We start from the raw sequence: 26,607 nt of genomic DNA, 5'->3' as shown, positions 1-26,607 counted from the left end.
AATGATAGGTTTGGAAAGTTTGAAACGACTATCTGCAAGAATCATTTATTATTTTTGTTTGTTGTATCAATACAAATGAAAATGTCTTCATTTTGACTATACTTTAATTTCATTAGTTTATCTTCTCGTGATTAAAAATCGAAGATACAGGAAGACGAATACAATTTTCCCGCTATGATGACGTAGGCGCGTTAATTTTTATTGGTCAGCTCTTACAGCACGTGTATTTTATCATGCGACGTTTTACATAAATTGATGACAAAACATTGAGAAAGATGTGTTTAAAGATCATCGAATGATGTGTAAAATATCCCGATTAAAATTATGAATTCTTCTACTTTGTCGTCTGGAACTTTGGGCCACTCGCCAGGGCAACGAGCCTCAGAACCTGAGGATTCCGAATTAACCTCTAGTGGAAATCAAACTTCAAAAATCTTGAATCAAATGAAATCAGAATTACAGGAGCAAAAGCAACAAAAACGATTACTTCGGGAGCTGCATTTAAAACGTGTTCAATCATTGCGAAAGGAATTGGATTACATCAAAGCAACTGAGTGGAGATATCAATCAATCGACCGGTACATCCTAATTATCATACTTTTTAATTTAAAAATATTTATTACTCGTAATATTAACTCAAATTAATTAAATGTTTCTAGGTATATGGATAGAAATAATAGAAATTAAACATGTTTTCACTTATATATAATGTTATTAAGTATACTATGGGATATAAGTCGGCTAATACAAGCGATACAGACGAAATAAATAATGTTATAGCTCGTATCGAAAGCGCTCATAAAGAAGAAATACAGGAAGATGAATATCTTAGTAATCATGATTGTTGCTATAAAACGGGAAATATTACTTATATTTCCAAAGACTATGTGGTAGTTGATCATTCTCATATGTGCGATAGAACAAACATCTCAGTGAATAATTTAAAAGTAGGTGATACAGTTCAGTGTTTGGTATCTCAAAATAATCATGAGAATGAATACAAAATACAGCAAATTATTTCTATGACAGATGATTCTTGGGATGATGTAGTCACAGATCCCCAAAGAAATATTGTAGAACCAAAAACCTTAATCAAATGCATAGTTGGAAAAGTAATTGACCGTAAGAATCGTTTGATAATTGTAGAACCTAAAAATATTTCTGTTGATTTAAATAAGGTACAATCTGAATTTATTCCTGTGATTGGAGACTGGTTGAAACTGGATGCAGAAGTAGAGATTAATGAAAATTCTGATGATCTAAACGATATAATATTAAAAATCCAAAAAATACAACCTCTGAGATCTAAGTTAGATCATGGAACTGTATCTAGTTACGATTCAATTAAAGAAATTGGTTCTATTGGCAAAGATATTGTCTTTAACAAAAGAATATGCGAATTTGGTTACATTCCTTGTGTTGGTGATAAAGTAATTAGTGACAGTATTGAAAGTGACCAAGGAATTTATACATGGAGATCATTAGCTGTGGTTCCACTACTTCAGGTAAATTTTGATTTAGACAGGGATAAGTATTTTAAACAATCAACTAATAAAAGGTATTTGCAGGTTCCTGGAAAAGAAACCAAGTTACCAATACTATGCAATACTCTCAGAACTAACAGAAATTTAGATGAACTTATGAAAGACAAATGTGGTATAGTTATCAGTAATAATTTAAATATTGAATTAGATGTATTGGAGGAACAAACCTTAATAGTTACAGTACAAAATGTAGGTAATACTACTCATGTATTACGTAAAGGTTGTTTCATGTCAAAAAGAAATCAGTCTCAACTAGCTTTAATGCAACCACCTACTCTTAATACAGTTTCAGTATTAAATCCTTCTGACGAATTAACTTACATATTTAAATGTGCAGCAAAATTTATTGGTACAAGTGAAGAATTATTTATATTTAATTTTAAAGACTTTGAAATTGGAAGAGTTTTTCGTATAAATGTTCGACCTAAAAATGTACAAAGCAAAACATGCGTGAAAAGTGATAATATTAAAGCTAATAAATCTGGGCAGATATTAGATCTGGATGAATGGAGTCAAATGACCTACATTCCAGGTATTCGTCCATGTAAACCACCCGCATTTATTAAAGTACGAAATGTGATATTCAAAGTTCCTCGACATTACTGGAATGTAATATCAAAATGTATAGATGAAAGGAAATCACAAACTGAATGTGAATATGATATAGGAAACGCTATACCTTGTTTACTAAACAGGCTCAGTTTTGAGGTTTACAAAGATCGCTTTCACGCGTTACTATATTTAGAAGAAATTGCTCAAACAATAAGTATGCAGCAATATAATCTGGAAAGTACAGTTATGAGACGTGCCGGGGACTACTTAGTTATGGAAGTACCAGGACTTGCAGAAAAACGTCCATCCTTAATTATTGGCGACAGAGCTATAGTATCTTTTAAATGGGATAATACTCAAGGTATGTTGTTAAACATGTATGGATCAATAAGTTTCAACTAATGAGTCAGAGTTTTAATGTTTAATATCTCAAACAGGCCAATTAAAATATGAAGGATTTATCCATAGAATTACGAATACGGACATATTTTTAAAATTCAACTACAAATTTCATCAAGATTATAATTACGAAGACTGTCAAGTGACATTTAAATGCTCAAATTCTGCCATGCAACGTTGTCATAATGCAATTAATATGGCTGTACATCGCCTCGGTTCCAACTTTTTGTTTCCTACATATGTAATTGAGAAAGAATCTCAGATAGATCTCGAAGAGCTTGAAACAAACGACAAGCCAATTTCTAAACAACTGGGTCATCAGCGAAATGATTCTGTGTCATCAGAATCTTCTACCAGCAGTACACCTACAAGTAATAAATCAAGTAATACGTCAAGATCATCGACAAAAATATCGGTCGTACAAAGATTATTTAATGTTAAACCAATTCAAGAAAATAAAGAATGTGAAACAAGCTCTATTACGTTAACAAAAAACAATCAAGACGTTGAAACACCAAAAAGAACAGACGTTGATAAAAATTTATTAGACAAAACATTATCAAGAAACTCAAGAGAAACATCAGACTCTTCTTACAACACTGAATTACAACCGTACATTACACAAATAAAAAAACGAAAGTTAATTTGGTTCAATCAAAATCTCAATTATTACCAGAAGGAAGCTGTAAAAAACATATTAAAAGGAAACGCACGGCCACTACCTTATGTGATATTCGGACCACCCGGTACAGGAAAAACTATTACTTTGTGTGAAACAATTCTGCAAATTTTATCAACTATACCTGAAAGTCGACTATTAATTGCAACACCATCTAATAGTTCAGCAAATCTTATAGCAGAACGGCTTCTGGATAGTGGTGTTCTTAAACCTGGTGATATGGTATATACTATTTTATTTTTATTTGATTAATAATGGAAATATGTTTTAAAATTTAGATATTTTTTAACAGGTACGGCTTATAGCACATCATTACTTAAGTAGTGATTCTATATCTGGTAAGTTATTACCGTATTGTGCCACTGCAGAAATAGCAGATGAAAAGTCAATTGCAAAAACAAGATATAGTGGAGAAGGTCCAAAGTTAAATTGTACTATGAGTATAATTGGTCGTCACAGAATTACCGTTGGTACCTGTATTGCTTTGGGAATATTGAACAACATGGGTTTCCCGCGTGGACACTTTTCACATGTACTGATCGATGAAGCTGGTCAAGCAACAGAGCCAGAAATTATGATTCCACTAAATTTTATTCATTCTGATTATGGACAAGTCATTCTTGCGGGTGATCCATTACAACTTGGTCCAGTTGTACAGAGTAGATTAGCAACGAATTTTGGTTTAGACCAGTCGTTTTTAACGAGATTGTTACGTCACTTCCCTTACCAAAAAGATCCTAATGGTTTTGAATCACAATATGATCCAAGGCTGGTCACAAAGCTTGTTATAAATTATCGAAGTTTACCGGAAATACTTGAATTATCAAGTTCGCTATTCTATGATTCTGAATTAATAGCACAGGTACAAATATTTATTTAAACAAAATACATTTATTAAGTTTATATGTGAGATAATTAATGAAAAAATATTTGTAGATATCGCCGAAGAAAAGCAAAGAAGCAAAACTTTTACAAACATTAGCTAGTGAATTACCAGAAAGAAATGGTGCGCCACCAGCTATAATCTTTCATGGTGTAAATGGAGAAAACTGTAAAGACAGTGATAGTCCAAGTTGGTATAATCCGGAAGAAGCAACGCAGGCATATCTTTACTTACTGAAGTTATATAAATGTGGTCTTTCCCCCGATGATCTGGGAATTATAACTCCTTATCAAAAACAGGTAAAATCATTAAATATAATTGATGAAAAAATAATTGTTAAATATCTTTACATCCTGTTTTAATGATTTTTTCATGTAGGTTTATCAAATTCGTGAATTACTTATGGAATTAAACGTGGATTTACCAAAAATTAGCAGCGTCGAAGGATTTCAAGGCCAAGAACGTAACGTTATCATTATTTCAGCTGTACGATCTTCAAGTAATTTTATAAACGAAGATATCAAACACTCCCTTGGATTTGTGGCTTGTCCTCGAAGACTCAATGTCGCAATTACTCGTGCTCGTGCTTTGGTAATAATTTTAGGTAATCCTTACCTTTTAGCCCAAGATCCATACTGGCGAAGCGTTTTAATATATTGCATTAATCGAAATTCTTATACCGGATGTACCTTTACCTTATCTGATGTAGACGACGCACAGACAGAAATAAGTACTGATACTACTGACAAAATGAATAATTTATAATGATTTGTGACAGTAGTACATGAGTTTTTTATTTATCAAGATATTTGTTATTAAATTATAAAATTACATTTTTTGTCTAATATACAGTACTTGATATCCGTACATATATTACAGAAAACGATACATTTTATTTTGTTGATTGAATACTTTTTAAAACAGAATATTTATTTAAAATATTCTAAATTTTGTACAGGAGCTGCAGAATAATACACTTTAAACAGAAGTATTCTGAATTATATTTCTTTTCTGCATATTTTCAGTAATAAAACGCGAAAATACATTTGATGAAAAAGTACATTTTGTACGTTGTAATGTATGCATGTATGTATGTATGTATATGTGTAGTGTTTATAATAATGTATATTTTTATTCATTCGATTTGAATTTCACAAAGCTGTATGAATAAAAATATATTTATCCTATTATATACCGCAAATTTTTTAAATATATAAAACTGAATTGTCTCAGTGTTAGATATCATTAGTGACACTAACCCTGTACATTATATCGCAATGTCACAAATCCAGATTCCAAGAAGTTTGATACTGTAAAAAAAAATATTTTTTACTATAATTTGTACAAGACATCAGAAATTAAGTCATGTTTGAAATAAAAAAATTTTTACGTTTCGGATCTATGTCCGTAGTTTGGTAAATGGATAATAACTTCAATATAATTCTTTTTTTATTTTCATGGCGACAGCATTGTTAAAAATACAATCGTGTAATAATTCAGAAAGTTTCATAAAAATGTATGAAAAATGATTGTGAATGATACTGACCTCGATTAGTTCCATACTATACTAACAGGATCCTGGTTTTTAGCTTTTAATTTGCGTTCAATTAAGTTTTCTAATGCTTCACTTCGTACACTTAAAGTTTCAATTTTTTCAACCAGTTGTTGATACGGTGAAGCAGGTTGACCGCCCATTACAACATGCCCCAATTTACTGTCTATTTTGGCATCTAATCGTGCATTACGAATTAAATTAACGATCCAACATTCGGCTACATCTGCTTTCATGTTAAGTTTTTCTGCAAGCATTCTGTAACATAAAGAAACGTTGTAAGATTTTAAAGAACATGGTATTTATTTAACTGTAAAATTAACAGTAAAATTGCTATACCCGATGCTTATACACTGATGGATTCTGCAAAATGTCTCGAAGATCATTAAACGAGCATTCTCTACAAATTCACTTAGTAATGCAATCAAGAAGAAATCATTAAATACGACCGTTTGACATTCCTGTAACTTTTGTCTTGCTCCATCAAAATCAAAATTGACATATAAATGCTCTAGAAATTCGGTAATCGGGTCACGATATGTATAAGATTCCTGTTGTATTACTTTTACAAGATCCTTTAGTATAGATCGTCTGGAACGATTAACGATAACAGCTGCGGCTAGATATCGCAATATATGTGGGCACATTGTTTGAATAGCATTTAAATAACTGCAATAGTAATACATAATTAGGTTTCTTCAGTTATAGTATTTAAAATACTGTATAATAATTATTATAATAATAGCAACGTACTGTGGTCGGTAAAGGAACATTTCGATAATTAAATCTCTACCCTTCACGTGATTAAAAAATACAAATAAACTCCAATGAATAAGCCATGTTCTTTGTTGTAATACTTGAAGAGAGTTTCCTATAACATTGCTATCAATGTACTCTCTTAATTTGTTTACATCTTCTAATGCAGTTTCCCAGTTTTGCACTAAGATTTCTGATGCCAATTTGCCCCAAAGTACATTTAAATAATTCTAAAAATAGCACAGCTTTCTATTATAAGAGCAACGTATTAAAATCTTACAAATTATTTATAGTAAATTCATACCTTATCTGTTGGTGACATTATAAGCATGTAAAAGTATAAATATGATGTGGAAACAGAATAATTTCCACACTCATACCGATATTTTGCTAGTTTTACAAAACTGTCCATCATTTCAACCCTAAACTGTAAACATCAATACAAAATTGAAGTTATTTGATATTATCCAAACATACCTACATACAATGTTGCATAAAGTAATATTTTAATTACATGCTGTTCATGTATTATTTAAAGATATGTTACACTTACATCAGATTCCTGGGTAAGGTAATTATTTAATGCTTTAGAATCTCTCATATTCTCCATTTTCTTCATAACTTCTTCATTATTCATAAGTGCAACAACAACTGATACATTATTTTGTAAATAACCAAGCTCTTGAAGAACATCTGCACGGCGTGCTTTCAACTCCTACAAGTAACAATATTAATCATACTTGTCATTTATTATCATAAACATTTGTTCATACCTCTGGTACTTCTAAATTAGGATAAAGCTGTTTCCTGATGTCAATAGTATAATCTATCATATTGGTTTTGCTAAGAATATCCAGTTTAGCTTGAAGTAATTCATCCTCATCATAAATCTGAAAAATGTAATATATATTATTATATGTTTATCATAATACTTATTATAATATGGTACAATTATACGTTTTGGTTATAATCGAAACGTATACAGCAAAAGTATTCTGTTTCCTGATATACCTGTTTTGCAGATAAGAATTCCAAAAGAGGAAAGACTAAATGCCGATCAAGATATTGTCCTATACGTGACGTTAGATCAAATTTTGCCATTTTGCTGTTGATAAAAGATCAAACAAATTCAATTCTAACCACACTTTGTAAGCAAAAGAGCGAGCACGCTTTACAACCAGTGACTGTAGATATAATAAGACCGTACATGCCTTTATTCTCGAGAGATCACGATTTTGGGGGTCTCAGACACCCTCAGGTGAAAATAGGTCTGAAAAAGCTACAATTTTTACTTCCTTTGATTCTATTTAATTAGATATCAGTAAAAATCAGCATTATACGAAAAAATTATTAAAATCATTGTTTGACAAACTTGTATTTTAAAAAGACCGCCATAAATTAAAATTTTTTGAATGGGATCCTTGCGTCATCTATACAAAAATGGCGCAAACTACTCAACAATTTACCGACTGGGTTTCCAGAACAAGGGAACAGTAGCGCTATCTATCAGGAACTCGGAGAAACATATCAACAAGCAGTTTGTGCCGCTTTTGTATAGATGGCGCAAAGATCGAATTAAATTTTTTATTTATAGCGGTCTTTTTAGAATACATGATTGTCAAACAATTATTTTAATAACTTTTCGGTCTTGTGCTGATTCTTTTTTATCGGCGATTTAATTTTGTAATTAATTTATAATTAACGTGTGACGCTACTAAGCGCTTCATAATGAATATTTATATTTAGATAGAGCACATGGCACTCGGTCTCGAGTAGCTGTTCTAACATCAAAAAGTATGCGAGAGATTGTGTGGAAAGTTCTTACTAAAAGTATATACTCCTTTTTAGCGCTATCTTATGTTTCTTCAAATGAACTAAAGTGTCCAATTTGTACTATTTAATGCATAACTGCATCGAGATATAAATAAATAAAAATATTTTCTAAACGTTTATGTAGCAGATGCTCAATTTTATTAATAAATCTAATTGGGAGAGAAAAATTTTCAGTCAGAAATTATTTGATGAAACATTCTGATGTATCTGCCAATTTCATATATAACATGTATTTTATGGTCATGTTTTACTACTACGTTTACATTTACAAATGCATGTATGAATTGCTCCAGGGTTGAATTTTCATACGTTTAGAAATTCGATTATTAAATTTTTTGAACATTTACGCTTCTAATTATTAAGAAGTGAATGAAATGCCACCCAAAAAAGCACCTGCTCCTAGCAAAAAGTCGGAGCAGAAGAAAAAGGAAAAAGTTATTGAGGTATTTAAACGTGATAACTTTATGTTTTTAACCTATAAATACCGCATCGCATATTTTGAGGATACAATTGTATAGATTTATTATTTTCGGTATTATTTTAATACTACGCTCTTCCTTTTGTAGGATAAGACATTCGGTATAAAGAACAAGAAAGGTGCCAAACAACAGAAATTTATTCAACAAGTAGAGAAGCAGGTAAAATCTGGTGGTGTTAACCCACGGAAATTAGAAGATCCTAATGTTAAAAAGCTCGAAAAAGAAAAAAAATTAAAGGAGCAGAAAGAATTAGCTCTCATATTTAAACCTGTGCAAACACAAAAGATAGATAAAGGTATTAAATGAGTAAGGTTTTTGCAAAGATATAGTTAAAAGAACAAGTATATCCGATAATTGTATGTTGTACCATTATTATCTTCATAACAGCTGTATGTTTCATTTATGTTGCTATTTTTATTCATTCGAATAACAGTCATTTCATATTTATAGGAACTGATCCGAAATCAGTGGTATGTGCATTTTTCAAACAAGGACAATGCACAAAAGGAGATAAGTGTAAATTTTCTCATGACTTAAGCGTGGAAAGGAAAGCTGAAAAACGTTCATTATACTGTGATATGAGAGATGATGATGATAAGGAAACTGATACAATGGATAAGTGGGATGAGGATAAGCTGAAAGAAGTAGTGGAAAAGAAGCATGGTGGCGGTAATCGCCCAACCACTGATATTGTGAGTATATTTCTATACTTATCTTTTTTTCTGAAACTTATATTTAAAAAAAATAATACTTCTTACATTTTAGATTTGTAAACATTTTTTGGAAGCAGTGGAGAAAGCAAAATATGGTTGGTTCTGGGAGTGTCCCTCAGGTCAAAAATGTATTTATAGGCATGCACTACCACCTGGTTTTGTTCTAAAGAAAGATAAAAAGAAAGAGGATAAAAAGGATGAAATTTCATTAGAAGATTTAATTGAAAAAGAGAGAGCTAATTTAGGACCAAATCAGGTATGAACACATTTAAATAAAGTATAAATAATTAGATATATGCATACATATATGTACGTAACGTGATAAATAATATATTTTACGAGTGTATTTAATATAACTGTTTAAAGTGTCCAGTAATCTATTGAATATTTTAACAGACTAAAATAACATTAGAGACATTCTTAGCATGGAAGAAAAGAAAATTAAGGGAGAAGAAAGAACAAGCTCTTAAGGATGAGGAAAAGAGACGAAATGATTATAAAGCCGGCCGGCAAGTTGGTATATCCGGTAGAGAAATGTTCTATTTCAATCCTGAGCTTGCAGCTGGAGATGGTATTTTCATTTTAAACTTATGACATAATTAACTTATGTAGATAATTAACATTATAACACTTAATTTTTTACTTTTGTAGGTATTGATGATGGAGACGAAGCAATATCTAGTTATGTTCGTGAAGAAGAAGAAGAAGACGAAGGGGAGGAAAGAGTTGAATATAGAGAACTTGATATGGACAGGCTTGCTTTTGAACCTAGTGAAATTGATACTTCTGGAATAACTGTTGCCTCTATAGATCGTTTGAAAGATGATAAAGTTACAAATAATGAAGATTCTACTGGTATGTATGAACTAATCATATCACTATAAAATTCTGATGCTAATGATTCGTATTTTTGTAGTAGTTACAGTTGGTGAAGGTGCAGCTGCATTAGCAATCAATGAAAATCTATTTAAGGAAGAAGATTTAGAGGGCTTAGAAGAGGAATTAGAAGATTTAGATTTAGAAGAGTGATTTAGATTTATAATTTGTTAAATTTTTCCTTCTACTGAGTGTCTCAATTATCTGTATTTTTACAACATATGTATTATCTGCCTATTATATATACACTATACATATGTAAATTCACTAGTTCCAGATATAATTTCCTGTATATTCTCATTTACATTTTTACGTTCTATTTGCAATAGGTACACACATATATATATTTATATACAGAGCTGGACCTATGAACGCTATTCTGTTAATGAAATTGTAATTTTTAACTTTTTACGATTCAAAGTATAATTCTGTTCTAATCCATTGTTATTTACCATTTGTGAAAGTTACAACTATAAATTTATGTCGCAACTATAGAAGTAATTAAATTGTTATTGATTTTTATTAATTATTTTAAAAAATTTTATCATAAATACAAATTAATAATAAGCAGAATGAAAGTTTATAATATCGTAACGAGATTAGCAAATGGAATGAAAAATATTTTAATAAAAGCATTCATTCTATGTAATTACTAACAAGATTAACATAAATATTAAATAATTTATAGATATATTTTGTTCTTTTTAACTGTTTAAGTGCAATACGAGTGACTGAAGAAGAAATACACTGAGAAAGTGTAAAAGCAAGCTATGCACCGGAACGTGGGAACCCGATCGTGCTTGGTATTGTATGTATATAAATAATGCCAGTTATACATTACATGTATTATATTTTCTTTTTTAAATTCAAACTTACAAAATATTACAAACATGCAAAGAAATTTATTTAATTTATTATTTCAGTTGTAGCTTGTGTATCTTCTACATTTATATCTTCAACATAATCTATAACTTCTAGGTCTTTCATTTTAGATAATGATACAATTCGCCGAGATGTACGATATTCGTACATCCTAATATCTGGATATTTTTCTAGTAAGTATTTATATGCGGTAACAAGTTTATCAATATCTTCTACAGTAAGTTGTACTGATCTTAGTTGTGGATCCAAATCACTAAGTTTATACATCATCTGTCCTAATTCAGTTCGATATTCCACAGGAAATAATGTTCTAGAAAATAAATAAAATTATGTACGGTAATATTGAAATATCACAGTAAGACTTTCATATACACTGTACTTACTCAATTCCTCGTATAGAGTATTTTTGACGGAAACTAAAAATATGTCGGTTTACTTTTTCAAAAATTTTAAATTCATGTCGTGTACGCGGAGTAACTAAAGGAACAAATGATACAAGACCAACATCAACATCCGGTTTGGGAATAAAAGCTCTACCTATTTTTTAAAATACAAAATAGAATAAATTTTATATTTAACAGAATTTGAAGAAGTAAATCAATGTTAAAGCAAATATTGAAATTAATAGTGCACCTGGTATGATGAAATGCAGTACTGGACGCGTCCAAGCTTGTGCCATTACTGATAATCTACATCTTTGTATATCACTTGGTTCAGCTACTATACGTTCGGCAACTTCTTTTTGAAATGTTAAAGTCATTCTAGTTCTTCCAAATACCCAAGGACCTCTTTTTTCGCTAAGTGCATGTAGCCATTTTATTATTAGAGGTGTTGAAACATTGAATGGTAAATTACCAATTAATCTGATTTTAGGGCTATGGTCTTCCCAAGCTGTCTTTACACTTGTAGGAAAAAGATCGCTCATGTCTACCTTCATAATATCATTATATATAACTTCCATTTCACCATTAACTGCTGCATAGGAATCTATTAGCATATCTAACATAGGTTTAAATCTTTCATCCTTTTCTATAACAGTTAACTTTTTTGGATGTTGTTTTAATATTGATCTTGTTAATCCACCAGGTCCAGGACCAATTTCTAATGCATAACAATCAGCAAGATTTCCTGTTTTCTTAATTATTTTATCTGTTAAGTTTTGATCAAAAATAAAGTTTTGTGAAAGCTGTTTTATTGCTCTCAATTTATATATTTTCAACACTTCTTTTATAGTTGGAAGAGGTGGAAGTCTTAAAGCAGTCATGTTTTTATTTTCTTATTTATATATTTATAACTGATAATTTAATGCAAATTCTTTATGATCAGTAATTATTTGTTTAGCTTACAATACATTTACATTAATAGTGTTTTCTGCTGTTGTATAAATAACATATGACACTTTTGAATTGAACAAATTTAAAACATTATAAACAATTTTAAGCTAGTTTACTGTTTGAAGCTGGTTCTCGAATTACTTTCTCAGGTTCATTCAGATCATCCAAAAATGTTTCTTGCCTCACAGTATGTATGGTATATAAGTAAATTCCCACAACACAGCAAGCTAAAGAAATACCTGTTACTACGCAACGCCTACGAGTCTGTTTATATTTCAATGCCCGATAGAGAGCTACTTCTTCTGCTTGTTTCATATACATCAAATCTGAGTATTTTAATCTTCTTTTATCCTTTTCTAAATTAATCTTTTGTAAAAATTCACTACTCTTTTCATCTGCAAATAAAATGAATATATCAAAGGATGAAATATTTCTGATAAAATATCATGTTAGGAATATTGGGCTTGCCATTCACCAGTTTGCATTTTTTAAATTGTGTTCTTCAAGTGATTTACACGATTGTCTTGTACTCTATGATAGTTACTCGTTCACTTTGTTTCTCGTGCTTTTGTTACTCAAAAATATTGTTGAGGTTCTGCAGTCTGTTAAATACGAAAATTAAATTGAGAGTATTATAATATAATACAAAGTTATATAGAATAAAATTTTCTAAAAGATTCTTTTCAAAATAATATTAATAATATTGCTTAAATACTAATTTCTTAATCAAAAAATGAAGAAAATTGTACCTTTTCAATACCATGACGTAACATCATAAACGAGGTATAAGATAGATTTATCATGTAACGTAAATTTCTGTTTCAGAATCAAAGAGCTACCTCCCTTATTATTTTCATTTTATATACGATATTATCAGATGAGAATAGAATAAGATAACAGCGCTACCGATATGGTAGGTATTCGTTCAACGAGAGACTCGTCTGCGCAAACGCATGGCGGGTCGGAGCAATACATTCAGTGGCCTTATATTCAGTGTATTCTCGACCGTCGACGGTATCACTTGTTTTCTCTCTGTAAATATTTGTGTCCACCATGTATATAACCACAAAGCTAGAAGTAAGAATTAGAGCTCCCCTTGAACTGTGCGCGACAGGTATGTTCTCTAGTTGAACAAATAACAATTATGGGGATTTGTGGCACGAGATCTGACATATCGACGTCGTCTAGATATGGTAGAATGTAACACAAAAATGATTTACCTTTCTGGTATTCTTACCGACGGGAGTATTTTAGTTCCTAGTATTCATTTTTAAATCATAGAGTGCGCAATAAAACAGTTAGTAAAAATGAAGTTTCCGGCGACAGCGGTATTTTAGATCGTGACACACGAACTGTCATAAGGTGATTATTATCGCTATTTATTAATTTTTTTCTCATTAATAAGTAGTGCATAGTTTTCGAGAAAAGCACAAACATTCATATGAACATGCGCTTGTCGGTTAGGATACTTCTCTTTCAAATTAGTTGGTACGTTAGTACCAAGGCATTATCAGTGAAGTAACAATGCAATTTGTAGCGATTAGGGGTTCAAGCTGTCTCATAAACTGTCACACTATATTCTCGCTTTATTTTTTCTTAAAGGACCCTCAGGCTACTTCGAGGGGATCCTCTGGATCAACTCTACAATGCAAGATAAGGGAATGCCTGTGGGATTCTCCGAGACACGCTTTGGGGACTGACTTACGGGTCGACTACACGACGCTGAAGTCTCAATAGCGTTTGGAGATCTCCTCCGGCTACAATGTGAGTTTGCTCTCCATGCAATTCTAATAAAATAATGTTCTATAAGCCGTGTGCCATTTCCTGAGATTTGTTCTTGGAAATTGTGCAAATTACAATTCGAACTAAACTTAAAATAAGTACATCATTGATAATATAATTTAATAGTTCACCAACTTGTTTATTATTTAATATAAAAATACATTCGTGGTTAGATATCTGAGGATCATAAACAAATGTACTATGTTGTAACATATGGTCCATGTTATATGTCTAATAAATCATAGTATCTATAAAAGTTCCTCTATAGTTTATGCGACGCGATGGCATATCTATATATTATTCTACTGGTAATAATTCTTTCGCGACGCTGTTCAGCGCTAAAGGAATAAAACTCGACATCAAGGATTTTCTGTTTGAGACCCCATTAAAAAGAAAGATCTATTTTATAAAGAATAAAACAGTACATATTACGAATACAATTTCCTGAATAAAAATTTAAAAAAATATTAATTCGAAGACGTTTTTCATTAGACAAGAAATTTTTCATCCGAAAGCGCGTATCCTGTCTGTTCACTTGTCTGATGAAACTTGAATATTTGATAACGCTGCATTACGTTAACAGCGTCAACTTAATTGTAAAGCAAATTCAATACGTTCGCTGGCGGGAACGTAAAAAGTTGGCGCCCTATTAATAGTAATTTTTCCATTTTCCTACGAACAATTGAGATGAAACAAAAAAATTGTATAATCGTACTGAAAGGGAGTGCTTTTTTTCACGCCCAACTTTTTCTCCTCAGCAAGGAGGAAAAAGTGCCGCGTGTGTCGATTGTTTACACAGCATTGATCGATATATCGCGCATAGGGGAGCCGGTTATATTCCAACTCTTCCTCATACGCAAAACGCATCAGTTTACAAAGCAGGTCACCGTCGAGGGTGGGTGGGTTAGGCGGGTGTACGTGTGCACGTCTATAATACAGTGACGAGTTTTTATTTTCTACGAGCAACAAGCGCCACTCCTGAAAAACCCATTTCGTGCGTCGTTTTTCACGTTACCTTCACCCGGTTTCATTGTTGGAATTTTCCAGTCAATTGACACCAGAGACGCAACGTTTTGTCTTCTCCGTTGCCGCGAGCCCAGCACTGGCTCCTATCTCTAGCTTCCTCGTTTCCGGTTTGATGTTCGATAAGAAGAAACGAATATATCAATAGTCCAGGGATTACAATGGGATATTCATCCCATGGGCATGGATCTAAATAAAACTTGACGTGTTTCGTATCATTCTGTTTCTCTTGGTCTTCAAGGTCTTGGAACATTTTCAGACGTTGTTAAATAAATAAAAAGAAGGTTTCAAAATATTCATTGTAACAGTGAATCTTGTTCGCTTCTATGAACTTTCTGTTCGTCTATCTGCAAAATTTCAAATGGCTGATCGATAATTAGAGCAAGAAATCATTGCTAAAAGAAGAAAAGGAAACCTCCCAGTAATTCGAACCGTTTAGTCTCAGGGTGTCTTTAAAAGAGTTCAATTCTATCTTAATCGCAACAGTCCCGATGTATCTCGGTCTCCAAGTTCCAACCTTGAAGAGCCAGACATAGACCGAAAAATAACGTACAACGAGTCGGTCCACGTGTGCGAAAAGAGGCGCGAAGTAACCGCGTCCCTCGTAGCGCGTCAGGAGCTCCGAAGGATATTTCTCCTGCTGCCCGACGATCCTTTTCCCTTCTCCCATCCGGGAGAGAAGGACGGGCTTGCGCCCTGAGCTGCTCCCGCGTCAAACTCTCGAGCGGAAAGAAAGGAGTGGGAAAGACACGGTGGTGTTCAAAGTTCGTTTCAGAGTCTGGAGTCGAAGTCACGGATAGAAAGGGGTTGAAGGAGCGGAAGGGAGCTTGCAGAGGGCTCGTTGGATGTTAAGGGTGGCAAAGGTGGGGTGAGGAGTAGGCGAGCTTTTTCGGCAGGCGCGTAACCAGTGGCGGGGGCTGAAACGAGTGGGTGGCGTAAGGAGAAACAGGGGAGAGAGCCAGGGTGAGACGGGTGGTCCGCACGGGTGGGAGAAACAGGAGACCCGGGCAGTGCAAGCCGGGCAGCCTGCCCGACGATATCGTCGCTTTGGGTAACACGGTGATTTCTATTATTTTTTTTTTCTTTCTCATTGTCACTTCACGCCGCGAGTTTTCCTTTGCGTGTCCTTTTTCACGCGAGCATGCGCGCATCCTACGGAACTGACTAACACGCGTCAATTAAACGCGACGCGACGATCGTAGGTATAAAGCACGCAGCAACGGGAAACAGTGACTTGCTTACGCGATCGTTCGTTAAATACCCGAGGAGCACGTGTATTCGGAGGGGCAGCTGAACGGGAGAGCGCGCCTGAAAGAACGCACGCATTTCCCGGCTCGGAAGCTTCCGGCAGCTTTCAAGTAACAGGTTGGTCATTCCGGCTTCTCTTAAAAACCACTTTCGCGCGCTTCCATCCCAATCCTCCGACCGCTGTCCTTCCACTTTTACGACGTTCGAATGTCTCCGTCAATCCCTTCGATCTTCGTCCTTGCCTCCTACATCCTGAATCGAACCGACCGGACCGCTCGGAGACTTCGAGGACTTTCATCGTACTTATCGGGAGAAATAGAAAATGATTGATCGGTGGAAATCCTAAAATCGATAGTTTTATAAAACACCGAAAGCTTACGATCGCTTTCATAAGAAGCTTCTTCGCGAGAAGAAGTAGAAACTTCTGCCGCATATTTATTCAGCTTTCTTCGTTCAATTTAGTTTGTTTCAGACTGAAAATAATAATTTTATAAATTCTTCGAGTCTTATTGTTAGACTCTTTAATCCATCGTTCGATGGATCGTACAATTTAATTGATAAGAAATCGTCGAACGGATGAAATGTATTTTTCATTAGTTGAAAATAGCCGAATCGATGGCACTGTTAATTAACGGTACCGAGGTGCTTTCGTCTTTCCGCGGAATTGCGGTTTTGCCGTGGGAACCGTACCACGTATGCAACGTGATTTCGAGATGGATTTGATCCCGTTTTAATCGACCGATTTCCGTTCCTATTTCCTCGATTCCCGGAACCTTCCATTCTGTCGACGATCTTTATCTTCTCGACGCTTTTATCCCGACGATCAACCGTTCGCTTTTAAACATTTTGACACTAACCCTTTTTTTATCGTTCGGTTAAAGAACAATGCGTTTGTTCAGCATTCGTCGGAACGGGGAATAAGAGAAAGAGCGGAACGTCGTTGAAACGCGAAAGTACACGTTTTATTTTTCATGTTAAACGACGCGACGGATGAGCGTCGAGACGCATTGATTGCACGCGACGCGTAACAGGTCATGTACGAGGGGAATAGGGTGGTTTATTAAAAAGGGTAACGATTTATATTTTTACACCCTTATCTACAGACTTAAATACGCGTTTTCCATTGCTTAAAACAGTGATTGAGTTAATTTTTTGGTAAGGTCTTCAGCAAGTCAGTTGTTTTCTTCACCTCTTTCAAATATGGAAATTGTTTGCCTTTAGCTCGAAAACTTTTGGTCACGTATCATCTTTGGATTTTGAGATAGTAGGGTTTCATCCCTTAAAGTCGCGCATCAGCAGATATAAAAAAATATCGAATTTTCATGAAAATCAGAGGAGACTGTGCATACTGTAGTTCATGGTTTTAGTACCCAAATTACCGTTTTACAACTTAATAATGAATTAAACATGGAAAGATTAATCGGTATTATTAATGCCAGAACAAATTTACTGAGTATATCGAGTGTCAGGGGTAATTTTCCACGCGAATTTTCCTCGATTTTATCGTCGCTAAGAGCCTGCTGGATTCTCGACGGAAATTTTCCTACCTTTTATCAGTACGGAAAGTTTACGGTGGATCGGGGTTACGCTAAGATTAAGTTTTCCGTTCGAATTTTTTTTTTTGGAGGGACGGATTTAAATTTACGATACTAAATCCTTCTGCGTGTTTAAGGATGTCTGAAAAATATTATCGCAGGTTTTTCAAATTTACATTTCTAGAATTTCTTATAACAATTATTTTTCTCTCACATTTTTTTTTTTTTTTTTGAATTACAAACAGCAGAGTTTGCTGTTAGAAAAATAACTGTTTTATTATCTGGATACCTTATATCACCCTATTCGAAATATCCTTCGAAGCCAGATAGGCCATTGAGAATTGTCAAGTACATAATAACCTACGTTAACAATTGTGTAAAGAGAGAATTCCTCGGAAAGCCTGCGCCCAGCAAAATGTCAGGCTACCAATCATTCAACGTGCTAAAAATACTGGAAAGATCATGTTCGAGTCCACCTACGCGAAAATATAAGGGGACGGATAGGTGGCTAAGAAACTCCATGGACGATCACGTTCAACGCGTCGAAGCACGATATTGCCAGGCTAGAAAGACCCGAGAAAAAGGAGGGTCAAAGAGGGATGCGAATTTCTCGACGATCGAAGGAGCTTTTCCCTTTTTCTTCATCAGACAAAAGACGAAATAAAAAAAAGAGACGATAAGACGTTCACAAACGATGAATTTCAAAATTTTCATATTTTTCATTTATTTAATAATTTTAAATTGAGAGGTAGTAATTATAAAAATTTATAAGCACAATTTTCTCAATCATTTATTTCCAATAATATCAGATTAAGTCTTGGGCCCTACTTAGAATAAATTTCAATTTTTCAATAAACTTTAGGCTTCAGAAATCATAATCCTACCCTAGTGTCCAGATGTAAAATTACAAGCACCATTGTGCTTGTAACAGCAACAGCTACGGAATGAAATTGTAACGATTTGTTTCAACACGTCTAGGCTTTCAATTTGCCAGGACTCGAGCAAATGTTTCCTTTCTCTGATTTCCAGCCGGGTAAACAGAAGACAGGAACAGACGGCGAACAAATCATGCGATAAATTTCGTAGTCGGCATTAATTCTTCGCGAAGGACGTAACAGCCGCGCGCAAAGCCACCTATTAACACTCGACACCTCACGGTTTTCGTGTTTTAAAATTACGAAACCTCGATTGTTCGAGCTGTGCCGTCTAAACGTGTTCATTTTCACCGTGCCAATCGAGTCGTCAAACGATTCTTCGAACGATTTTAAAGGGAAAATCTGGGCAGCCGAACAATGTAACGCTTTGACGTGCTCGATAGATTGACACTTTCTCATTTTCGTAAATTAACGCAAGTAACGGTATTGCTCTCGAAAGCCTGTTCCAGGTATAAAGCGAAACACGTAGCGTGACAACGTCGATGCTGTTGACATATTGACATCTTAACGCACCGATATCATGACATTTTAGCGCAGTGGTGTACGGTATCACCGTCGGTGTCAAGTGTGTTCACCGATCGAACGTGAGACCGCAACGTTAAACCTTGAAACAGGTAGCCGAAGCTGGCAAACCTTGACTTCAAACTCGCCCCAAATAGAAACGCCTCGTTGATAATTAATATAATATTCAATTTTACGAAATTCGAAAGGATATCTGACGTATAAATCGTGGGTGAAATAATGGTAACACTATACGAAAAAAAAAAAAAAGAAAAGAATGGACAGAGGTCCTTTCAGTTTCATTCCCTAAATAGTCAATCAACGAATCGATGATAGTATTCGTAAAAGTAACGAGGATGGAATAACCCGATGCAAATAAGCGTTTCCCACCTATTCGCGAACGGGTTGTCGACGACAGAACAACAACAATTTCACCGAGTGATTACTCGATCGGAAAAGCTGTTCGAGGATCTCTCCCTTCTTTTTTTTTCATTTCCCGCAGGCCGAAGGATACACAGCGATCGATAGAAATAAAGAACGCGCTTGCGTTTCCTATTTCTCTGGTAATATACAGGCGAACATGATGATCGGTTGACCCATTTCTCCGCTTTGAGTATCGGCTACGGGAAATTAGGCTACAAACAACAGTCGGGAACACAGGATGACCGGTCGAGCGACGCGTGTTTAGCAAACAGACGTGTTGGAAACAAGAAATACGCGAATTCTGTTGTTTAGATTAGAGAAAATTTGAAAAAATGTTATGAATTTCCTTTCCTCTCAATTTTTCATTGATTTTATTTAATTTTCCTTTCTTTTTAGGAAAATTCACCCCAATTCTGTATTTAGGTATTCAACCCTTTCTCTGGGGAAGTCTGATCCGATCGCGAGTGTACAATAATTAGAGTACTTAAGTTCCTTTTCATTAAGACAGAAGTTAATTACACGAATCATAAGTTCCTTCTGAACCAATTAGTATCTTCGCACCCTATCTTGATACACCGTTTTCTGCGAAATTTTCGAAGGGTTAATATTTATCATAAATCGTGTATACGAAGGGTGAGACACAAAGGGTGGAGTCGCTAAGGGTGCGATACTTTGGATTGGATCGATCGAAAAGTAAAAAAGCTCTCAATGCTATCAAAGAGTTCCCTTCTAGTATCGTTCCCTTTAACGTTCCGTCGGCGTCGAATATTGTCGCCGGAAGTGAAACCCCGGGACGGATTTATACCCTACCTTTCTATTATATTGGAACAAATTTATCAGAGGTACTCTCGCCACGATATTGACCCTGTTAATCGTTTTACTGCGTGTTGATAGCTACTAGATTTTCCTGAATATTGTTTTCTAGAAGGGATGTTCCTTTCCCAAGTATTCTTATCGTAAAAAAAATGGATGAACATCCTTTGTATATTTTAAACATAAATAATAATTACAATAAATTTTTCTATATTTTTCTAATATTTTTAAAGGGGTTAAAATTAAATGAAGAATAAAAGTATTCCACTTTGAAGAGTTGCATAATCGCATCATTTTTTCCCTTTATTCCATTATTATCACCAGCGATCCGTATCGAATAATCGATAAGTTATGTAATTTATACGGTATTACGTAATTCCAGGTGCAAAACAGGATTTCTAAATGATATTAAAAATTATTAGCTGATCGATAAACATGAGTTATCTGATTCACGGATCTTTTGTATCAATCGTTGTTTTTCCTCATTTTTCTCGTTGTTTTTTTTTCTTCTTACTATCATATGTGTACATCTCTTTATATCGGAACCAGATATGGTACAAGCTTTAAAGTATTCTACATATGTGATACATGGTGGTAGAAAAAGCGAAAAAGGGGTTCACGTTTCAAACATATCGAAGTATCATCCGTCAATAAAAGTCCCGATAAAGCTGGAAGCGTGATTTATCGTCTGGAAATTGGAAATGGAAAATCTTTGTTCCGTAAAGTGCAGGATTCTCGTTCTAAATGGTGCCATTATGGTATTAAAGGGAGCCTTTTTCAACGCCCTTTTGTTTTCTTAAGAACGTTATATGAAATTGTTCAAGCTCAAACGAACACGAGGAAAAATTGTAAGACCTAATAAGAAGAGAAATTATGGGGGTGGAAGGAAGTTATCTGAAGGAACAGGATCTCTGAGACCCTAGCTTTTATAAATTATTATGATTGGGACTTGATAATAAGAGGAATTATCGAGGGTGTTAGGAATGTTAAGAATAGATTTAGGATTTTCGGAAGTTAATATGATTAAGACTTAATAATAAGAAATTATAAGAGGGTAGCTTTTCAATACATTTATATTTTTATTAGATGGGAAACGTTATAACATGGGGGTGCAAATATGTTAGCAGAAGACTTTGACTTTGCATTTCTACTTTTCACGAGTCACCATAATTAGGACTTAATAATAATAAAAATAACGAGGTGTAGGGATGTCAGCAGATCACTTAGGCTTTTCTATAAAAGGAATCAAATATGTAAATATTATGAAACGGGGATCTCTAGGTCTACTAATAAAAGGATTCATGGAAGTCCAAGCATGTCAAGAAAAGATCCATCATTCGAATCTAATCTTTATACAAGGTACTATGATTAGAACCCAATGATAAAAGAATCCAATAATATGAGGGTGTAAAAATGTCAGTAGACCATTCATGGCTTTTTATGAGTTATTATAGCACAATTGTATTTTCGAACACCTGTAGCTAAATCGATCGAAGAATCTTTACCCCCAGGAACATTAGTCGCCCCCGGCAAAATAAACTTACGTTCCAAACAGATGAAAGCAGCAATCGAGTTTAATAGCAGAACGATGGTCAGCGGACAGAACATAGAGCACTAGTTTGAGGTCTGTTTCTTTTTATTTTTTTGTAAACGAACAGACGAGCAAAATGGATAGGGTTTCAGACACCTGTAGCTATATCGATCGGCCGAGGTCGGTCGACAGCCCTCGACCACGAAACCACCCCTTTGCCGGCGGCACTCGAGGAGGGGAAGTTAAATTCAATCCTCTTTCCCTGCTGCTCGCCCACATTCGACAGCCACCGACTTCGTCCTTTCTGTCTGTTGCTTCCAAGAAATTTCATGTTTCTCATAATCAGCTGATTTCCGCATTAATCCTGTATAAATTTCCTCCACCTTTCATTCGAATTGATTCAAGGTAATTTCAAGGGAAACTGACCGGAAACTCTGGTCATATGTCTCGTAATCTCACTCATTGCATTTCATAATTTTTAAAGTAATTCTTTTGAGTGAATTTCCTAGATAATTTATAAACTTAATTTCTAATATCTCGAGTTTAAATAAATTTCTTCATTCGAAGTTTCGTTTTTTTTTTTAGAAATCAAATTATAAAGATTCTAATTATATTAAAGGAATAATTTTACGACCTTTGAAAGTTTGACAAATTTTCCTCGGAAAAGGGAGAATGGGAGGGAACAAATAAAAATGTTCTGAATATAAAGGATGACGTGAAAAAAGGGGGATTGAAGAATTTAGGGAAGTATCGTGCTTGCAAAAATAGATAAAAGATATATAGGTTACGTGGGTTCGTAAATCAAAGCTGACGGAAATAAGACGGGATAAAGGTGGGTGTTTATTTCAAATCAGATTTTTATATCGGCCATTGATAAAACATATTTCATGCATCTATCTTTCATTTTGACACGAATCGAAGATCTCTGTGTTATAAAGGTACTTTAAATATCTTCATTTCCAAAATATTCTTTATCGAATCAGTCGTTTTATTAACTAAATATTTTTCTTTTATTTTATTTGCATATTTTAGATTATTCAATTTTTTTAGTTTTAATATTAAATATCTAAAAATTCTTCGTTTCTATTTTAAAAAGACGTAAAAGAGCCATAAAATATTTACGTGCATCTAGAATGCAATTATTGCATAATTGACAAATAATCGAGTAAGTAGAAACTATGTAAATGTTATTAATACTTTCGCTACTCGTATCGGCAGGGGAACAATGTTTTCTAGAAAATTGAATCGCGAACAACTTTTAGCTTAAAATGCCGTCAGGCGGATAATGAATCCCCATCAATAATAATACAACGTTAGTAGGGAAAATATTCCGTCGAAAGTTTTATTTTTTGCATCCACCGAAGAACTATAAATTAAGGTGACGTTAATTGATCGTATAACTGAAAATATAACGAAAAGTGGGGAAAAAATTTTCATAAATAAACCTTCCCTCCGGCGTAATTCAATTTCTTCGTAAATTTCATTTTTCGGATCCCTGAAAAAAAAAAGTAAGGAAATATAATCTCCATAACCAACTGTTTTTTACTTTTACGATCTTTCGAACAAATTTATCGTTGCTACGTACCATATTTCTGTAGCCTGTGCACTGGAATGATTTACTTTTACTGCGATTTCATTTTTTTTTATCTCTCTACCGTTAGGCATTCATAAAAATTAATGGTTAATGGTTTTAATTCAACGGGATATTCTGCTTTTTTCGATGCTTCTTGTTTCAAAGGCTTCAACTTGTTCCACGATGAAAGTTTTCGTTTCGTATGCCGAAAGTGTATCGCGTTCACGAAACCGCTTGTATTTCGGCATTTCGGAAAAGCGGAGCCTTCGGTTGGTCCGCGACTAGAATTACAACGAAGCTTACTACTCCACCCTTTGTGATAGCTGTTCCATCGAAACGTGGTGGAAAAACAAATTCAATTCGTCGAAATTTAGCTACGGGTTCCTCGTAATTGCACACGCGTCCTTGCGAATCGTATGGCTATAAAAGCAGATATTTTCCCTTTCTTCTGCGGACCGATGGAGGGTTTGTTCCTTTATTGATCCTCGAAAGAGGCTTTAGCTTTTCTTAGGAAACGATGAAACTTTTATAGAGAACGATTAAGAAGCTTTCGACTGAAAAAAAATTCCACTTTACTTTAAAGAATATTGTTTCGAAATAAAGTAACTCTTCTTGTTCTGTAATCAGTTCAATTCATGACTTAATTTAACCCTGAACACTAATTCGGATTTTCCTGAAATTACGTTTTCGTATTATCTTTATTTGAAATTATCTAAATTAGTCAAAGTTTCTTCCAGTTAGAGTCTTGAGGTTTCCTCTTCAGCAAACCACAGAACGTCCTCGAGCTTCTCAGTAATCCCGTTGGATCAGGGAACACGTTAAAGAATTAATGAGCTCGTTAACGGAGTCGATACGGTTCCAGAAGCTATCTTAATCGTACAAAGTGTTGTTCCATTCGAGAGAAAGAGGGTGGTCCGTTGACAAACTTAGGAAGAATCGAAGGGCATACAGCGACACAGGGGTCGGATAAAGATCATCGAGGTAAAAAGGAGAGGTTTTCGACTACGATAACGGCTAAAGTCGTAAAAATGTTAGAAACGATCAGGGAGGGTCAAGTGGAAGGGTCTAGGGTTCCGATTCGTGTCCGATAAGATGAATTCACGCAGACAAAACCAATGAGCAATGGGTGCGAGTTTGCTTAACTCATTGAAAAGTTAGAAGTGTGTACCGTAGAGTTCTTGCGTGACTCAACAATGCTGGAAACGTTGAAATTCGGCAAGATGACGTCGTCGAGACACGAGCTTTGCGTTGAAATCCCAGCCTGTCAGGTCATTTCATATGATGCTGTTTCTGATCTTCTTTTGAAAATTTTGAAAATGTAATTCTTAAAATCTTAAGACATCTAGTGCTATATAATAATTACATATTTCTAATCTTATTATTATATTTCTAATGCTATAATATTTTTAATATTACATAATACCTGCAATATTATATAACAATATTTTGCCTAATAATCTCTATTACATAACAATTATTTCCAATTATGTTACGTAACAATATTCTATCTAATCATCTATAGTATCATATCTGACGTTATATAATCATTATTTCTAACACCATTATTATATCATCCCCTAACAAATATTACCAGGGGCACAGTTTACATTCACCATAGCAAGTTGAAGTTTTTCTCGCGAATTAAGTTTCACACAAAACAGGCGAACAACAAATTTCTATTCTCGCGTTAGTCAGAGGGTGATGCATTTTGCGAAACGACATTAGGGCTGCAACGCACGCTCGACTGGGTTAATTGGGAGCCGTATTGTTGGTCTCGCGAGCGGACAAACGCAGCTAACGAAACTAATAGATTTTTTTTTCCTCTTGTCACGGTAGCTTTTCACGAGAAAGGTGACGCTCTACAAATTTCACGAAACACAGTACGTAGCAAGTGTAACATTCCAAACAGAATGTGCATAAATTTTCATATGAAATTAAGTCACCTGATACAACTAAAATTGTAATAATGTTTTTTTGAATTTTTTTCTTACCTTATAGAGTTATAGAATTTATAATAAATAAAGAGCTCCAGGTGTGAAAAGTATGAAATGAATCAGCTTCTTTTAAAAAATGTAATAGATTCACAGTTAAGTGACTTCAATGACGAAAACGAAAAGTCTCGTTGGCACCTCTGGTTAATCAATCATTTTCGTTGAAATTCCAAGCTTTTTGGCTCTCAGTTCTGGGTGCATTCAATTGCAAACGGCACGAACAATGTCGAAAGCATTTGGAGAAAAACCAAGCGAAAGGAAACGTGGAATAACTATGGAACAGTGTGGTCAGAGAAACGTTGGAAAGCTGAATAAAATCTCGATGAATTATCTCATGAAATTGTAGCCTATACTTTGCTCTTTGCAACGAATCTTCCCATTTTCCGAGCTCTCCGCTTACTTCCGGTTTATGGAAATTAATATAGGTGCATTTCGAGAGTTGTTGCATTGTTGCATCTCCCCGGAGAATTTTCTCATAAATCCTCCCACGTACTCGCAGTATATTCAACGCAATATTAACGTATAGTTCAGATAGCGCAATTACAACTTTGTAATTGAATTCGATAATCGCGGAAAAAGTGGATAAGGGGTGGTTCTTTGTGGAAAAATAATTTGATAGCTTCAGTTTTAAAGTGAATTGCTTTGAATCTTTTCATTAATAAAATATGGTCACGATTTAACGTAGATTCGAAAGTTTCAAACTCCTGTTTGAAAAAGAAATATTCTTCAAAATGTTGAACAGCTGTTTTAATATCGGACAGATGTATCAG

General features: G+C 34.2%; 6 protein-coding genes across 13 annotated transcripts in view; 3 read left to right on the top strand and 3 right to left on the bottom strand.

Moving 5' to 3' along the window:
• The first annotated feature begins 489 nt into the window (after positions 1–489).
• Positions 490–5,459, top strand: LOC114874258 (probable RNA helicase armi). The gene is made up of 7 exons (XM_029183434.2): positions 490–578; positions 660–1,505; positions 1,569–2,457; positions 2,534–3,396; positions 3,467–4,036; positions 4,111–4,356; positions 4,436–5,459. The coding sequence occupies exons 2-7, from the start codon at positions 690–692 to the stop codon at positions 4,820–4,822; spliced, it is 3,771 nt and encodes a 1,256-aa protein (XP_029039267.2). The 5' UTR covers positions 490–578; positions 660–689; the 3' UTR covers positions 4,823–5,459.
• On the bottom strand, positions 4,967–7,555 carry LOC114874325 (eukaryotic translation initiation factor 3 subunit E). The gene is made up of 8 exons (XM_029183549.2): positions 7,377–7,555; positions 7,139–7,255; positions 6,919–7,080; positions 6,670–6,792; positions 6,363–6,595; positions 5,949–6,278; positions 5,604–5,867; positions 4,967–5,367 (listed from the first exon to the last, which is right to left on the bottom strand). Exons 1-7 carry the CDS (start codon positions 7,464–7,466, stop codon positions 5,609–5,611), a joined length of 1,314 nt encoding a protein of 437 aa, XP_029039382.1. The 5' UTR covers positions 7,467–7,555; the 3' UTR covers positions 4,967–5,367; positions 5,604–5,608.
• A 592-nt stretch (positions 7,556–8,147) lies between these two features.
• On the top strand, positions 8,148–10,792 carry LOC114871788 (zinc finger CCCH domain-containing protein 15 homolog). 2 transcript variants are annotated; one of them, XM_029178307.2, is made up of 7 exons: positions 8,148–8,641; positions 8,765–8,972; positions 9,128–9,369; positions 9,443–9,646; positions 9,787–9,961; positions 10,042–10,245; positions 10,310–10,792. In XM_029178307.2, exons 1-7 carry the CDS (start codon positions 8,573–8,575, stop codon positions 10,417–10,419), a joined length of 1,212 nt encoding a protein of 403 aa, XP_029034140.1. In that variant the 5' UTR covers positions 8,148–8,572; the 3' UTR covers positions 10,420–10,792. The 2 variants fall into 2 exon arrangements, with proteins under 2 accessions (XP_029034140.1, XP_029034056.1); XM_029178223.2 differs by having other exon boundaries at positions 8,150–8,641; positions 10,307–10,792.
• Positions 10,793–11,123: 331 nt separating this feature from the next.
• LOC114871225 (dimethyladenosine transferase 1, mitochondrial) lies at positions 11,124–12,423 on the bottom strand. Its single transcript, XM_029176910.2, has 3 exons — positions 11,782–12,423; positions 11,532–11,685; positions 11,124–11,458 (listed from the first exon to the last, which is right to left on the bottom strand). Exons 1-3 carry the CDS (start codon positions 12,410–12,412, stop codon positions 11,173–11,175), a joined length of 1,071 nt encoding a protein of 356 aa, XP_029032743.2. The 5' UTR covers positions 12,413–12,423; the 3' UTR covers positions 11,124–11,172.
• A 37-nt stretch (positions 12,424–12,460) lies between these two features.
• LOC114871289 (cytochrome c oxidase assembly factor 3, mitochondrial) lies at positions 12,461–13,331 on the bottom strand. Of its 2 annotated transcripts, XM_029177122.2 has the most exons (3): positions 13,232–13,331; positions 12,958–13,084; positions 12,461–12,877 (listed from the first exon to the last, which is right to left on the bottom strand). In XM_029177122.2, exons 2-3 carry the CDS (start codon positions 12,965–12,967, stop codon positions 12,585–12,587), a joined length of 303 nt encoding a protein of 100 aa, XP_029032955.2. In that variant the 5' UTR covers positions 12,968–13,084; positions 13,232–13,331; the 3' UTR covers positions 12,461–12,584. The 2 variants fall into 2 exon arrangements, with proteins under 2 accessions (XP_029032955.2, XP_029032868.2); XM_029177035.2 differs by lacking the exon at positions 13,232–13,331 and having other exon boundaries at positions 12,958–13,154.
• Positions 13,332–13,346: 15 nt separating this feature from the next.
• The window catches only part of LOC114871388 (regulating synaptic membrane exocytosis protein 2), a 65,746-nt gene continuing 52,485 nt past the window's right edge, over positions 13,347–26,607 (top strand). For 4 of the 6 annotated variants that reach the window (XM_046285349.1, XM_029177430.2, XM_046285350.1 and 1 more), the window contains exon 1: positions 16,324–16,652. The gene's annotated coding sequence lies outside the window, so the exon portion shown is untranslated. Of the gene's footprint in view, positions 13,396–13,507; positions 13,597–14,084; positions 14,247–16,323; positions 16,653–26,607 lie in introns of those variants that run through there. The other 2 variants (XM_029177342.2, XM_029177248.2) reach the window with 2 other exon arrangements.

The sequence above is a fragment of the Osmia bicornis genome, chromosome 4 (assembly GCF_907164935.1).
Source record: "Osmia bicornis bicornis chromosome 4, iOsmBic2.1, whole genome shotgun sequence".
NCBI classification, from domain to species: domain Eukaryota; kingdom Metazoa; phylum Arthropoda; class Insecta; order Hymenoptera; family Megachilidae; genus Osmia; species Osmia bicornis.
The sequence above is the reverse complement of the archived record's forward strand: the minus strand, read 5'-3'. Positions and strand labels throughout refer to the sequence as shown.